This window comes from Protomyctophum parallelum, assembly GCF_964188405.1.
Source record: "Protomyctophum parallelum genome assembly, chromosome: 1".
Classification (NCBI taxonomy): Eukaryota; Metazoa; Chordata; class Actinopteri; order Myctophiformes; family Myctophidae; genus Protomyctophum; species Protomyctophum parallelum.
Window position 1 is genome coordinate 75,851,958 of NC_139697.1, and position 17,389 is coordinate 75,869,346.

Consider the following 17,389-nt stretch of genomic DNA (forward strand, 5'->3'; position numbering starts at 1 on the left):
AAGCAAAGGTTCTCGCGATAATACAAATCTAAATATTAAAAAAAGTCTGCCTAACGAATGTCAAAAACTGGGTTAATCTCCAATGTGACCACCTAATTATCTACTTCAAGGGTATTCAACTAGATTAGGCCGGGAGCCACAACTGTAGAATAATTGTGTTTGGGCCGCACTTTGCACACACACGGAATATTTGTGGGTTCTCAAAATGCATGTTGTGCTCAAAACCGAAGACTTATGTATATATAATATAGTTGTGCACAGTAATGAGCAGGATAATATGTCTATACATGTATATGCTATTTTAGAATAGATGTAGACGTAGACCTATATTTGACAGTGCATAACGAGTGTCAACAAGCACCATGCTGGACACACACACACACACACACACACACACCCCTGTCCTCTGCAGTGCGCTAGTTTCAAGTGACTGGAGCCTGTCTCATTTCTCTCCAAAAGCCTTTGAAGATGATGGAATATGATTAAGGATTACTGTCATTATGGTAATCTCACACTTCAGATTGCACACACCATAGCCTGCCTGTAACTTTCATTAGCCCTTTCAAACGAAATTGGCCGGCGGGCTGCCAGTTGAATACCCCTGAGGCAGTGAGGCCTACAAGAGTCACATTAAAGTATAGTGAAAATAACAGACACTTTTTTAAATCTAGTTTGAAAATATTTGTTATCAGTTAGATTCTTTGTGTATTGCATTTTGGCATTTTGTAGGTCTGCCCCTCCCCTTTTTCCTCTACACCAAATATCTATGCTGAAAACAATCATAGCTTTTACATGTAGTGTGTGTGTTTCATTTACCTTCTACATGTAGTGCGTGTGTGTGTTTCATTTAAACCTTGTACATGTAGTGCGTGTGTGTTTCATTTAAACCTTGTACATGTAGTGTGTGTGTGTGTGTGTTTCATTTAAACCTTGTACATGTAGTGCGTGCGTGCGTGCGTGTGTTTCATTTATCTTCTACATGTAGTGCGTGCGTGCGTTTCATTTAAACCTCACCCAAAGAGTAACGACACAAGACCGTGGTATATTTAACAATATATATTTCCATTGTCAATGTACATTCCATTTCGACATAAGCTTTCTTCACAAACAAAAGTTGGCATCTAAATAAATACTATATAAAATAGAACTTCAAAATAAATATATCTATAAAGGGAACCTTTTATATGTGAGATTTTTTTTCCTTTTGTTATATCTAAACAAAAAACAAAACAAAAATAAAAACAAAAAGAGCACAGTCTTTTTTTCGTAACCCCCCCTCCCCCCAACATTGACATTGCAAAGGCAAAGAGGACTGGAGTTGCATTAGCAAGCTGTTTTTGACGACTCCTGGCAGCATTTGTACGCCACAATGGCCCCCCTTGAGAGCATTGACCTATATGGGAAGGATCGTAAGTGCAGTAATACTGTATTACATGAATACATGTAATAAAAACCAACGTTATTTTAAATGTGGGGGCTAATAGGCAATGGGTTAAGCCTAATTCATACTTCGCCGTACGGAGGTGAGCTTGTAGATTCGAGTGACACCGCCATACGATGGAGTATGTATTAAGAGTTATTACTGAGAGTAGTATTATAGCCACAATACTAATCCCGGGTTTACTTCATATAGGCTACATTAGCTACTAATGAAACAGAAGACCATTGTGGCGTTTGGTGGCGCTGAGACATCTCTCTCAAGAGCTTTGAAAAGTAAAAAAAAAAAAAAAAAAAAAAAGCGTGCCCAGATACAGCACACAGAGAGGAGGGGTGTAAAAGTCACAGCATTCTAGCGGAAACAAAACAAAACAAAAGACAGAAAGGTTCCGTTCGCAGTCACTGACTTGTCACTGTTGGTGATTATTCCGTATACCTTTTTACAGGTTAGCTAGCGAGCACATGGCATGAGTATAAAGCTAATATGACACTTTGAAGAGTGAGGGGAGAAGACACACAGGGAAATGTAGAAAAAATAAAAGGGGGAAAAAAGCCAAATGGAATAGAACAGTGGTTCTCAAAGTGGGGGTCCAGGGAACCCTCAGGGTTCCTTGACACGGGGTCTAAATGGACCCTTACAGGTCAAAACAGAACCAAATGGATCCTTTACAGGTTAATTTGGTTCCATTTGTACACTCTCAGAGTTATGGGCGGCCTTGGAATTGAAAACTTTGAGAAGCACTGGAATACAGCTTAGAGAGAGAGAGAGAGAGAGAGAGACCCCTCCCCAATTATGTGGCATGACACGTTTATGCGCAGCAGCTGGGTTTGTCAATCAAGGCCTGGGGGTATTTGTTGGAAAACTTTTAGGGAGTAAAAGGGAGAGAGAGAGAGAGAGAGAGAGAGAGAGCTAGAGAGTGAGAGAGCTATAGAGAGCTGAGACGGACAGTGAGTAGTAACAGCAGGAAATGGGCTGATCCGGATAGGGGCAGATTGTGTTCCCTGTGTGGATTCAATGAGTCCACACAGCCTCTCTCTCTGCTCGGGGAGGAACCAGGGGAGTTCAGCTTAGTCCTCTTGACTGCTAATGAGCCACGGAGAGCATAAACGAGTGGCCCTCAAACTATTATTATTTTTTGTTTAATTTCAGGGTCTCCCCATATCTCTGAGAGTGCACAAATGAAACTGAATCCATTCGGATACAGACCTGTAAGTGTCCATTTGGAACCGCCTCAAGGAACCCTGAGGGTCCCAGGGACCCCACTTTGAGAACCACTGGCATAAACAGTAGGATAGCTTCTCCTGTTTCATTTTTTTGTGTTTTCTTGTTATTGCCCGGCACACAAGTGCTTGTGATAGAAAGACGTGTCTTTTCTTTTTTGTTTCTGTTTTTGTTTTATATTTCTCTTTCAGCCCACTCACAACCTAAAAAAAGGAAAAAAAATAAAAAATAAAGAAACATTTCTTTTATTATTTCTTACCCTCAAAATATATATCTAATATATTTCTCTATATATTTTTGTACTGAATTGTAGTTATAATGTACCATGCAATCGTTCAAGGACATTTAAAAGTCTCTTCTAAAGAACACAAATGTTGTGAAACTATTTACAGCAAATAACATTTCACCTGCATAGCTCTATTTCTAAATATATTGTCAAAACATTTTTTGCCCCCCTCCCTAAAATTGCGCTTTTCGCCTAGTCACACAATCCCCATTTTGGCACCTTTCTCTCAGACTGGATTGCTAATTTTTGAAAATATTGCCTTATACATTCAAGACTATGGACAGTGTTTTTCTGTTTTTGTTTGATAACAGCTTTGTGCAACAAGACATGTACAGGTTATGAGCGAGTTAAGAGGCCCCCCGGTGTATGTTAAGGGCCCCGCCGTGAAGAAAAGGCGTTATGTTATGAGCAACAAAGACAGGCTCCCTTTATGCCAAATGAAAAAGGCCAACTGAATTTAAAAAGGCAGTAGCAGTACAGTGCCTTAAAGAACCAACTGCAACCAGCTCCATTTGGCAAAAGTGCATAACAACTGTGATCACTGGCGAGAGTGAAGACGAGCTCTATGCTAGCTTCCTTTGGCAAAGTCCGAAAAACGTCATGCAAGCCACAAAAATAGTCTTTGAGAATAAAAGATATACCATCTAGCTAACAAATGCAGCTACGTGTATGCAGCATGTTTTAGTTTGACGAGGACATTGGTGCACGAGTGTGTGTGTGTGTGTGTGTGTGTGCGTGCGTATACACGTAAATGTAGTCTACACCAGTGGTTCTCAACCTTTTGGGGAACAGGGCACGCTGAAGCTTCCACGGTCCACCCCACCCATCTGACCACTTATATGTTATTTAATAGGTGGGTTAATGCTTTCATTTTAATGATCGCTCCATAGATTGTCAATGGAATTAACGTAGCCTAGTATACCTTTTAATTCTTATGTATTGGTATTACTTTTTAATGTCCTATATCACCCTCCCGGGCCAACAAGTTGAGAACCACCGGTCTATACACTAACATAAGGGTAAAACTAAACAAAGTGGTGGCGGTTAATACTGTGCTTTAGTCCATCCTTTAAGGGGTTTGCGTCGTCTTATATAAAGGTTGTGCAAGTGGCAGGTTTTATTTTGAACTAAGGCTGGCTAGATACATACACGACGATGACGACGACGACAACAACTTTACGTGTGCCTTCTCTCTCATTCACTCACTCTCCCTCTCTCTCTCAAGCTTATGCTCAACCTCTCTCTTCCGGAAAGAAAAAACAACGCTATTTTCTGGCCATTTTGTCTCTCACTTAGCTTACTCGTTTTAAATGATTAACTATTGCCTTGTTGCCGTTGAATGTTTCTTTGCCTGCTTTGTGCAAAGAGGAAGTTAGGGCTTGGCGATATGCTTCAAAATCAAATATCACGATACATTTTGACCAAATACCTCGATATTGATATTTGTGATATCACAAATTATTTTAATTAATTAATTATCTTCTTTTCTTTCTTTCTTTTTACTTTTTTGCAAATAGCAAAGAAGACTATTTCTGTATTTAAGTATACAATAAGGCTTATAAGTGACTAAAAACAAGGAAAAGATAACACTACATCAAGGTATTACGATATCCACAATCTGAGGTGATATCTAGTCCTGTATCACAATATCGATATATTTTCAATATATCGCCCAGCCTTAGAGGAAGTCGACCAGGCTTTTTAGGCAGTTTTTGAGACCGACACGCTATAGGCCAAAGTTCTATTCAAGGTTACTGTAACAGTCCCTGAGAAGATTGGGTGTACCTTTTTTTACTTTTTGTTTTGTTTGTTTTTTTGTGTTTTAGTTTTGTGTGTGTGTGTGTGTGTGTGTGTGTGTGTGTGTGTGTGTGTGTGTGTGTGTGTGTGTGTGTTTGTTTAATCTCTACAACACATCAACTTCTAGCACGGTGGGTAACCATTAGACTAGAGCATGCAGGTCATGGCATGCATTGTGTCCGAGGTGGCCGGAGAACGTTTAACAGAATTCAAAAATCTGGTGATTCCGAATAAGGACGCAGACCTAGGAAAGTGACAGCCTCTCTTTCTCACTTGCATCATGAAACATCTCCACTTGCTTGCGTCGGTGAGAATTAACGACCGCGAACGCCGCCGCTTCCGAAGCCTCACATCACCACCTGCATCAGTGCGGAGACCGGGACGGCGAGATGGTAAAACCATGTGAGTGACGGCGAGCCAGTATCGCCAAAGCTATGCAACACGAGGGAAAGACTGGCGACACTCGCAAGAGCGGTGATCATCGTAATAGAGGAGAGAGTTGAGTGGTTAAGTGGTACTTTGGACTCTCACAGCAGCCTGGCCTAAAGTCACTGTGTCGCTAATCACCTGTTTGCTTGCTTACTAACGGGAGGGGCGAGGTGGGCGGGGGACACTGGCCTGTGCTTTTGGGGCGGCCGGGGCCCGAGGTTGGAAGGTGGGGGTACATACAGCTTTCCAACATGTACAGTATTAACTTCTATGTTGTCCGAGGAGGGGGACGGGGGGACGGTGGTCAGCAAGATTCTAAGCTAAGTTAAGTTAACGAGGGGGACGGTGGTCAGCAAGATTCTAAGTTAAGTTAACGTGATGAAATAAGCTGGGGGGAAATTCAGAGCAGCAGAAAAAGGGACAATGACTTCGTGCCTTCAGCCATTTTCTTTCTTTTTTTTTGAATACCACAAAAACACCAGTCCCACATTTCAGTCTCTACTTCTCCTTCTTGTGTCGACTTGTTCTTAAAAAAATAAAGTAAAATAAGAAAATAAAAACAAAAAGAAATCTCTGAGTGGCTGTTAAGTCATTTCCAAACCGATTGGCCAACCAACCGCAGACGCCGCCTTTCGGATTCCCGGTTCCCATTCTCGTCATCCACCTTTCCCGACGTAGCAGGTGAAGGTACGAGCCATTTAAGTACCTTTTGTGTTTTTTTAATCTTTAAGTTCAATTGTTCCAGCAGATTACGTGTGTGGTGTGTGCGTGCGTGTGTGTGTGTGTATGGGTGGGGGGGGGCGAATAGTTTAAAGTCTTGGATTGTCCTATCCAAACAAAGCGAGCGAGTACTGTAATCGTCCATGGTGTCGTGCGTCTTGAAAACACAAAAGGCCACAGAGGCCGAGGTCCACCATCATCACGAGCCCTGCTGCTGCTGCTTCTCCGTAGTGTCCTGTGCCTTGCCCTCCACGCCCCCTCCTCCTCCTCCTCCTCCTCCCCCACTTTTGCACCCGCCGCCCGCGGCGGCCCCCTGCTTGCAGCGGCAGCCAGGCCGGCGGGCGTTGTCGTAGCACCGCTGTCCCAGCTTGGCCAGGCCGGTGGCCGGCAGGTAGCAGAGCAGGCAGGGCAGCACGGCGGACAGCGCCGCCATGAAGGACCAGCGGGCGCAGCAGTTGTTGGAGGAGCAGGAGCACGGCCGGTCGGCGCACGAGCCCTCATCGTCCTCGTCCTCGGTGGCGCAGTGGTAGAAGACGCCACGCACCAGGCACATGCACGTGGCGGCGTCCACCAGGCTCCGCGCCGAGCACAGGCACTCCTGGTTGCACACCCAGCACGACGGCAGCGCGCGCGGCAGCGTGCACTCCGTGCAGCGGCACTTGCCGCAGCACTCGCAGCACAGCGCCAGGTGCTTCTTCTCGGCCGGCGAGGAAGGGATCGGCAGCGCCGAGACCTGCTGCGGTTGGCCGCCGCAGACGCCAACTACTCCCCCGACTCCTCCTCCTCCCCCCGCAGTCGCGTTCGAGGCTTTGAGGTCCAGAGACTTGGACGACGTAGAGCAGATGGAGGAGGACGAGGAGGCGGTCGTGAGGACTTTGGGGTCGTCGACGCTGGAGGAGGGGGGGGGCACCGCCGCGAAGCAGCCCAAGGTCCTGGGGGGCGCCGTGCTGCCCTGGTGCGGGTGATGGGGGTGGGGGTGGGGGTGCGCGGCGTGGTGGGGGTCCAGCGTCGGGGTGGGCGCGGCGTGGTCCAGCAGCCTCTGGTCGGACGAGGTGCTGCTGCTGCTGCTGATGGAGCTGGGCCGCCCCGAGAAGGAGATCCACGGGTGGGTGGTGGCGTCCTGGCGTCCGTGCTGCTGGTGGTTGTGGTGGTGGTTGTGGTTGGCCCCCAGGAACGCCCCCCCGGACGGGTCCTGCTGCTGCTGCTGGCTCTGGCTATGGCCGAGCCACGTGATCGCGCGGCGCGAGCCGCCGGCGCCGTTCTTCTGGCTGCCGGGGGGCTGCTGGGAGACGAGACGACCATGGTTATTATTGTTAACGAAAACTAACTAAATAAAAGATTTACAGAACAAAATAAGAACTAGATTTTTTTTTAATACATTAACTACAGTAATTTTTGGTCCAACAGTAACTGAATATATATATATATATATATATATATATATTTGAAATGGTATCTTTTGTTGAGTGTTTATTACACATTACTTACTCCAACCTTTTTTAATCCTGCACCTGTAAGTATGAGAAAACTAAAACTAACACTAAAACTAATAAAAAGTTAAAAACTAAAACAAAACGAATAAAAACGAAACTAAAACTAAGTGTTGTCGACCTGGTCCACAGTCGAGCGGTCCAGGCACCTACAAGAGTGTCACAGGTTCGAGTCCCGATCTCGACGACCTTTGCAGCATGTCTTCCCCCCCATCTCTCTCCCCCTTTCCTGTCGTAATACTGTAAAAATCTATCAATTACGGCAAAAAGCCCAAACAAGGGCTTTTTAAGACTTAAAACTCAAATGAAAAGTCCCCCAGACTCTTCTAACCTTGGAGACGACGGCGGGGCTGTCGATGTAGTCGTTCTCCACGTGGGATGAGCGCATCTGGTCGATGGGGTAGATGGTGAGCGGGTGCTGCAGCCGTCCGTACGGGACCTGGCTGTCCAGCAGCGGCTGATGGGAGATGAGGGAGCTGGACACTCCCGGGATGTGGTGCGGGACCCTGGACTCCATGTGGGGGCTGAGGGGACGCTGCGTACAGCAGCACTCTGTCTGCACGCGCTTAATGCAGCATCTTACTGAAACACACACAGATAGATAGAACACATACAACATGAGAATTGTGCTTTAATTGTCATTTATTTTTTCAGGATATCTTTATGAAGCGTAGGATAGGAGAAGGGTGACTTATTGCGACTGCAGGTCGCAGTTATGGAATCTAGCATTTCCCGTCAGCGTGTGTTGGTTGGTTGGTCACCCCAGGCAAGCTCCCCAGGTCATCGTGACATCAGCCCCCTGGTCACCCCAGGGAAGCCCCCAGGTGCCCAGGTCATCGTGACCTCACGTGACATCATCAGGGATGGATATATAGTAAATGGCAAATGCAACCTGCTATCGCAGTTAAACCCATATATGGAAATCCCTGATGTCATCGATATTGGCCAGCAAATCATCTGACCTGGGCTCAAACCTCAAACCCTTAGATCTCCATATATGGATATATGTCAGAACCTGTTCATGTCAGAACCTGAAGTTATTATTGCAGCCGCACCCGGCAGCCGGCGAAAACTAGAGTTCTCAACAGGCCGAAAATTAAGGCCCGGCCCTACCTGGGCCCTCATCAAACCCTGTACACTCAAGCGAATGTCCCCACTACCACCCTTAGAACTCCATATACTGTAGCTGACCTATTCTGACATTCCATATGTTGATCTGACCTCATCAAACTATGTACACTCAATTTGCTCCTTATATGGGACGTACAGAATTCATTCCATGTTGATCTGACCCCCCATGTCAAAGCGCCAGTGCTCTTCCAGCAGTCTGCCGCCAACGAGGCGGATGCGTGCATACATCCTCGAGGTCGCTTCTCGCCCTCTGGCGTCTTACTGGTAGATGAACTGTATTCATAGATGAACTGTATTTCTTTAAATCTTGTTGTATTATTTATGAGTTGCTGGCTGACTATACACTGGAATGCTTTTTTCTTTTCTCTTTGCTATTATCTTAATTGATGTGTCTGATAATCGCATGTCAAGAAATTGTCTGGACACGGAAATAAAATATTAATTAATTCACAGGCTGCACAAACAGAGACAGCTGTGAGCGCTCAGACTTTTTTTCTTCAAACTTTTGTTTTCAAGTAGTTTTTTTACACGGGACGCTGGGGGACGGCACATTAAATTCTTCGGTGTTGAAGCTGCAATCCGGAAATAACTTGAATGAATCACATTTTTCTTTCAGGCTAGTGGTTTCACAGAACCCCCGTAACCCCCACACAATAGCAAATGACACTGATCACCATCCTTCTTCAAACTCATGCCATCTGGACCAAGACATAGAAATGGGGAAAAGTTTGTTTTAGTAGGAGTTTTGTCCCTTCAACCATTGCGAAACAAACTTCCTCGCTGATAGGATAGGACCGTTTTTGTGCTGGGACTTCATGCAACTGTCTTGGTGTTATGTTCTCTCTTTGTTATGTTATGTTATGTCCCCTGTGGGGACAATAAAGACAATTATTTTTCTATTATTATGACTCAGAGTTACAGGCATGTAAGGGTCCATTTGGAACGATATAGCGGCTATATATGATAGGCTAGAACTAGCACATGACACATGTGCTGTGGTTGGAGAGGTGGACTCTCATACTCTTCCATTGAGAAGTTCTGATCCTAGTTAAAACACCTACGTGGTTGTTGAGTAGTACTGCATGCCCGCAGCTCATAAATGCCATATCGCTACCCTGGCCAAGTGTGGATTTCATCCTGCAAGCCTGGTACACGTTTAATCACATTACAAAATGTATAAATTACCACTGTGGCTTTTACCATATGAATTGAACCGGCATAGACGATTCAACTTTGCGGCGTTTAAAAATAAAGGGGAAGTAGAGAAGGATATAGTTGATCTACATTAGCATTTTGGGGAAAAGCTAAGAAAAAAGAAGGGGGGAGGGGGGGACATTGTCAATCATGTCATTGTGACAGAATGGATATGTGGAGGAGGATGGAGTGTGGAAACTGTTCCCATCTGTCCTGACTAATCACTTCAGGCCTCAACCAGTGGTGGAAAAAGTACTCGCATGTTTTACTGTAAAAGTATCGATACTGCAAAATGTAGAAATACTCTGTTAAAAGTAAGACTCCGGAATTAAAAAGTACAAAAGGTATAAAAATGTACCAAAAAGTAAAAGTACTCATTATGCAGAATGTCTCATTTCAAGTTTTCAAGTGTATAAAAATCTTTTGAAAATAGCTGATCTACAAGCTTGTGTGCTTGTAGATTGGCTATTTTCAAATGGGTGAAATGTATATAGGGCTGAAGTGGTTAATGTAGGCCTATGTTTTGCAATAATAATCAAACTCTAACTAAAGTAATTAGTAAAAGTACAATATTTGCCTCTGAGATATAGTGGAGTAGAAGACAAAAGTATTGTATTGTAATTACTCAAGTAAAGTACAAATACCATAAGTAAATGTACTTAGTTACTTTACACACACCACTGTTAATCACTTCAGGCTTCAACCGAGTTGGGACGAGGCCTCGCTGAACTCCAAACCTCTGCTTTTAATGAGCCATCGTGCATGACATGTCTCGTAATGACAAGTCTCTGGCTTGTGTTTATCACATCGCTGTGCTGTCAGGTCACGTGGGAAACCTTGTATGTCCAAAAATCCTCCCTTTTCTGTTGTTTTAAACCCTTTAAGACCTGAGGCCGATTCTACAAAATGTCTTCTAAATCCTAACAGTTTTCTGAAAAAACATATGTTGTTATATTGGTGATTCTCGAACTTTTTCGTGTCAAGGACTCCCAAAATATGTATTTGGCCGCGGACCCCCAGAAACGAGTTAGTTACCGGTAAAAATGTTCACTTAAAAATATATATATATTTTAAAAAAAATCACAATTCTTCACAATGTTTTAATATAGCCAAAGTATAAAATAATGGACCCACTTTGAGAACCAATGTTGCTATATAAGATCTAAAATGACACAGATGCTTTCACGGTTTTAATGGGTCATAATAGTGAAAATAGTCGACCCACAAGCTCACAATGCATAGCGGAGCATTTCTGAGCATGCTATTTTCGATATACTTTTGGATGATAGAGTGTAAATTTACGGGAGAATTTTTGTTGTTGTTGAATGCAACGTAAATACACCGAATTTATTAGCAAAGATGCTAATTTACATCTGCAGTCCCCACACAAAACATAAAAACTAAACAGGACAGACCGTGGAATACATTACATTAGCAAACAAAGCATGGAACATCATGCAAAATAAACAAACAAAAAACAAATAACATGGAGATACGAGGTTTCTTTCCGAGAACGTCATGCAAATTGGCTTTTTTGTTTTGTTTTATATTTGTTCTACCCAGAAGGTATGGTTAACATCCTCTATTTACATTTGTTCTACCCAGAAGGTATGGTTAACATCCTCTATTTACATTTGTTCTACCCAGAAGGTATGGTTAACATCCTTTATTTACATTTGTTCTACCCAGAAGGTATGGTTAACATCCTCTATTTACATTTGTTCTACCCAGAAGGTATGGTTAACATCCTCTATTTACATTTGTTCTACCCAGAGGGTATGGTTAACATCCTCTATTTACATTTGTTCTACCCAGAAGGTATGGTTAACATCCTCTATTTATATTTGTTCTACCCAGAAGGTATGGTTAACATCCTTTATTCGACATCGGGCTTCTTTCTTTGATTGACCAATGATTAGCTCAGATTAGCACATTAACACTAAAAGTAGAATTGTCCCCCTGATAACTTCCTTCTGCTTTGACAGTTGGTATAAACCAGTAGGCTATTTCGTGTCAAGGACCCCCACATTGATATGTATTTGGCCACGGACCCAACATCTGAAAATGTTTTGTGCCAGTGACACCCAGAAGAGAAGATTTTGTTGTTGTTGTTTTTTGGTATCAAACTTATTTAACATTTTCCAATACTTTCAAGATTTATTTTTAATATTCCAAAATAGCAGATGTACAAGCTTGTAGAATGTAGAATAGCCAACGTATAAAAGGATGAAGTGGTTAATGTGATTGAGATGCTATATTAACAATGTTACCCCTGAGGGTCCCCGGACCCCACTTTGAGCACCCCCGGTATAAACAAATCAATCATCACCGACACAGACCAGAACATTTCCACATCAACACCTTAAAGACCCCCCCCCCTCCCTTTCCCCCTCTATGCAAAACTCTTTGCTGAACAGTGAACACACAGCAGATTTACAATGCCATGCGTTGTGTGAGCTTGTTAAATCTTCTATTTTACACAGAATCTTTACACAAGAACATAGGGATGCTATAGGTTATTTTGGTTAACCACATGATGTATGCTTTGTTGAACGACAGTGTCAAATATAGCTATATTTCCTTTCGGAATATATGTTTGCCTATTTTGACATGCATGCCCAAAATAGAGATGCAATGGTTAACGTGTTAAGGAAAGCATTCTGTGTCATTTTAGATTTCTGCATTGGCTATTCAAAAATACCAGATCTATAAGTTGTGAGCTTGCACAAATAGCAGATCTATGCAAGCTGCGAGTTTGCACAAATAGCAGATCTAAACACTGCAAGCTTGCACAAATAGCAGATCTATATGCAAGCTGCGAGCTTGCACAAATAGCAGATCTATAGCCTACAAGCTCAGAGTTTGAACAAATAGCAGATCTACAAGCTGCAAACTTGCACATCTGCTATTTTGAACATTTTTGTGAGAACTACTGATTTAGAAAAGTAATTCGTAGAATCTGCCTCAGGTCATAATGGGTTAAAGCTGAATGAATACTACACCCTGCAGCAGGATGGCAATGCTAATCCACAAGTGTCATGAGATAGATGTAATAGTATAGCCAATCAGCATCATGCGATAGACGTAATAGTATAGCCAATCAGCATCATGTGATAGACGTAATAGTATAGCCAATCAGCATCATGAGATAGACGAAATAGTATAGCCAATCAGCATCATGAGATAGACGAAATAGTATAGCCAATCAGCATCATGAGATAGACGTAATAGTATAGCCAATCAGCATCATGCGATAAACGTAATAGTATAGCCAATCAGCATCATGCGATAGACGTAATAGTATAGCCAATCAGCATCATGAGATAGACGTAATAGTATAGCCAATCAGCATCATGCGATAAACGTAATAGTATAGCCAATCAGCATCATGCGATAGACGTAATAGTATAGCCAATCAGCATCATGCGATAAACGTAATAGTATAGCCAATCAACATCATGCGATAGACGTAATAGTATAGCCAATCAGCATCATGAGATAGACGTAATAGTATAGCCAATCAGCATCATGAGATAGACGTAATAGTATAGCCAATCAGCATCATGAGATAGACGTAATAGTATAGCCAATCAGCATCATGAGATAGACGTAATAGTATAGCCAATCAGCATCATGAGATAGACGTAATAGTATACCCAATCAGCATCATGAGATAGACGTAATATAGTATACCCAATCAGCATCATAAGATAGACGTAATAGTATACCCAATCAGCATCATGTGATAGACGTAATAGTATAGCCAATCAGCATCATGAGATAGACGTAATAGTATAGCCAATCAGCATCATGAGATAGACGTAATAGTATAACAACATCAGCATCATGAGATAGACGTAATATAGTATACCCAATCAGCATCATGAGATAGACGTAATATAGTATACCCAATCAGCATCATAAGATAGACATATAGCCCAAATCAGCGGCATGAGATAGTCATTATATCCTAAATCTATCCCAAATCAGCGGCATGTGATAGTCAGTATATCCTAAATCTATCCCAAATCAGCGGCATATGATAGACATTATATCTTAAATCTATCCCAAATCAGCATCATTTGATAGACATAAACCAGCATCATGCGATACTTGCGATAGACAGCCAAATCAGGGTGTGTATTACACCCAAATATGACACGTTTGCCAAGTGCAAAATAGAAACCTAACATATAGGTTCAAAATAACACGCATGCACGCACATGAACACACGCACGCACTCTCACTCTCTCTCTCTCTCAACATATACGTTCAGGGACGTTCATGAAATGTCAGATGATCCATGAAGTATGGTGATGTTTTAGACTGAATACCAAGAGGTTTGTTTTTTTTCCAGAGCTCTCCTCCATTCTAACTTTGACATTAGAACAATAGCAGGCTCCTTTCTAAAGAGCCGGGAGCACCAGAGTGCAGGACTTGCATGCAAAAAGCCACTCCGACATGCAAAACAAGGCAAAGAACTTGCACAGGGAAAGCAGTGCAGGGACTGATACAAGAGAACACATTCTGCACTTCTGGGGAGGCTGTGGCCTAGAAATATGTGCTATAGCAAAAGTATAGTGAATAATAACATTCCATATACTAGGAAGAATGTTGGGTAATAATTTCTTCATTATATGGACTTTTTTATTATTTACAAAGACCTAACAGTAGCCATTTAACAGTTTTAAAAGATGCCAAGGAAAGAGTTCATTCGTAGAGATAGCCAGGCATTATTGGCTGACATGTCCTATATATACACTACACAAGCCTTAGTGATCTAACCAGTATAAGTGAGAGTGTACGTCGAATGCAACCAAATGGACCAGTATAGGCCTATCTATATATACACTCTAGTTAAATGAACTCTGAAGATTTTACTGCAGAAAACAAAACATGGCTAACTAATAGATGTCCATTGAATTTGAACCATTTTCATTGGTGTAACCCATGGTGTAGCGGTAGCCACCACCACAGCCTTGTGTGCCGTGTGCGACTATATGGTTTAGGCCTACACAACATTCTCGACAATACGGCGGAAATTAAGGTCTAGAATCTAGATAAAAAGGACCAAACGAACACCAATGGTCGTAGGCCTACACTGCTATAGCTCGAGCACGGTGCACCCGAATTGAACTAAAATGTGGCATATTTATAATTGTATATAGGCCATATTTATATGGACTTGAGAGACTATTTGTTTTTAGACCTAATTCTATACGCCTTCATTTTCAAATCCGCCTGCATAGTAACCTATAGCCCTAGCATATGAATCCCTATATTTTTCCTGCAGACTTGCGGAGAGAAAAGCCCGATTGAGAAACCTGTTGCGACATTGCAGCTGGCACCGAAACAAATGGCTTGTGATCATCAAATCTAGACCATTAGAAATGAGCTCCGGCCGGAACTGTGCGCGCGCGCGCGACGCGTGCGCGTCCCTCCCTTCAATGGCCCTGCTAGATGTGAACGGACTGAGTCATAAAAACCGGAGGCAGGCGGCGCGCACGCACGCACACACACACACACACACACACACACACACACACACACACACACACACACACACGGGTCGACATAGTACTGAATAATAAAAGGCTTATAACAGGGACATGTGGGCCATATAGTGTGCATAATAAATGTATATAGGCCTAACAATTCTTGCACTAGCCTCGACGACCTTGTAGGCGTAAATGCAAAGGCTACAATTATGCAATGTAGATAGCATAGATGTATAGAGTAGACATAGCATTCTATTGTTGGCCGATCGTTTCATTGCAGACAGACATTCGTTAGACGGTCATTAGATTCTTAGCTTAGCCTACTTATATGATCCTTGACGACTATTTATATGTAGGCTATTGCGTTGTTTTTGCTTAATGAATAGCCTCAACCACTCTGGATTAAGAGCGTCTGCTATAAATGCCTAAATTATAAATTGTAACATTTACACAAAATGGACCAGTGAACAAGCAATTAGCAGCATGCAGTATAGGCTATATAGTCTATACGCAGACTTACAAACGGAACATAAATAAAATAGGCAGCAGGCTCCTTATGTGGGCGTCGACTCGTATGACATGCACGATGCATCTGAATGATCGCAGTAATAGGCTATAGTCTATAGTCCTATATTATATTGATCTGATAAGAAAGCCCGTTTGTAAAAGAACAGATAGCTTAACTCTGCGATGGTTATGGCTTGATTGCGCGCACATTAGAATAACGCTTTAAATTATTCTGTCTTATAAAGACAGCATCGCTCGCCGAAAACAGCAGATCGTGATGCTTGTAGGCCTAATATACAGTATATAATAGCCTACTGTATATATGGAAAGGCAAGCAGGCCAGGCAAGCAGAGCCCTGCACAGAGCACCTGATGTGTCCTATCATAATGAACATGGCGTGCCAGCCTGAGCCTACAGCGCTGCAGTCACAGACAGCTCCCTGCTTTATGTGAATGGAGGGGGGAGAGAGAGAGATGATGATACAACACGGTGGATCCCTACCGATTACCGAACACAAACACCATTCCGTTGCTTTATGTCATCACAACGGGACCCTCTTTCCCCTCCCCACCCCCCTCTAAACCGTAACTATAGGCTATATGTGTGTGTAATCGATTAAAAGGGTCTGCTTTAATCGAATCGGTATAGTAGGCCTTTTATGTAGGCTATTCTTTTCGATCCGGATCGTGCCGTTTTAGAAAACACGATGGGGTTTTTTTCCCACCAGCTTCGCTTCGGTGGAAATCTGTAGTTAAATATTGACTCAAAGTGCAAAACACGGGTCGGGAACAGCTTGTTGCAAAATAACCCGTCCGTCCGTGTGTATGTGTGTGTGCTTGCCGCGCGCGTACGTGCGCGAGTTTGTGTGTGCGCGTACAGCGCTGAATCTGTTCGGCGCTGCTTGCTTGCTGCGATGTATAGGCTCAGTAAATCCGGGCGAATCCAAAGAAACAGGTTTGTCAGTCTGTCTGTCTGCGGTGCAACACGGACACAACATTATATCACGGTTAATAATACGTCACCTTAGGGAAAGGAAAGACAAATCCAAGTTTGATCACTTACTTTTTTCACACTGGGAAATCTCATTTCTTCGCCGCGCAACGACGACCGCACATAAAGCCTTGTGAGTTTATATATTCCCCCACAAAAAAAATCCAAGTGGAAAAGGCGTTTAACATCCAAATGGGGGCGAAAATGTCAAACAAAAAGCAACCGAAAGGGGCACTCGATTCGCGGAGCGACTTTTTGTTCCTATTCCACTCTCCGTTGTGCGTAAACGGGGCTCCGCTTCGCTCGCTGCGGTGCTGAGAGACTCGGAGAGACGCGAGGCTTTTTGGACACGATGGTGATGTTGCAACGGCGACCGAGCTGGAAATGAGTTTTTATGAATGGGAGGGTAAAGTCGACGTCCTCACTGCGCAGATGCCTGGACACGATTTCTCTCTTTTTTTGTGAATGGGGAGGAGGAGGCCAGAGCGAACTGCTCTCTGGGCTAGAATGCTGCGAGGGGGGAGGAGGGGGTCCATTTTATGAATGGGAAGGACTCCGAGTGACATTGCGCAAGCGCGATGCCGACATTTTTTTTCCCCTTTTATTTTTTTATGAATGGAAGGAGAGAGGGAGAGAGGGAGAGGGGTTTTCGTCACAAGGGCAATGTCAGCCAGGCCGGATTACATGA

General features: G+C 43.3%; 1 protein-coding gene across 1 annotated transcript; it reads right to left on the bottom strand.

Moving 5' to 3' along the window:
• Positions 1 to 1,162: 1,162 nt before the first annotated feature.
• Positions 1,163 to 17,064, bottom strand: spry4 (sprouty homolog 4). The gene is made up of 3 exons (XM_083774841.1): positions 16,774 to 17,064; positions 7,713 to 7,963; positions 1,163 to 7,173 (listed from the first exon to the last, which is right to left on the bottom strand). Exons 2-3 carry the CDS (start codon positions 7,896 to 7,898, stop codon positions 6,091 to 6,093), a joined length of 1,269 nt encoding a protein of 422 aa, XP_083630967.1. The 5' UTR covers positions 7,899 to 7,963; positions 16,774 to 17,064; the 3' UTR covers positions 1,163 to 6,090.
• Positions 17,065 to 17,389: the final 325 nt, after the last annotated feature.

Excerpts from the sequence above, each read along its gene's own strand:
- spry4 (XM_083774841.1), bottom strand. The coding sequence starts at position 7,898 with ATGGAGTCCAGGGTCCCGCACCACATCCCGGGAGTGTCCAGCTCCCTC. Across the intron at positions 7,174-7,712 it reads GCCCCGCCGTCGTCTCCAAG|CAGCCCCCCGGCAGCCAGAA; the intron begins GTTAGAAGAGTC and ends CTCGTCTCCCAG.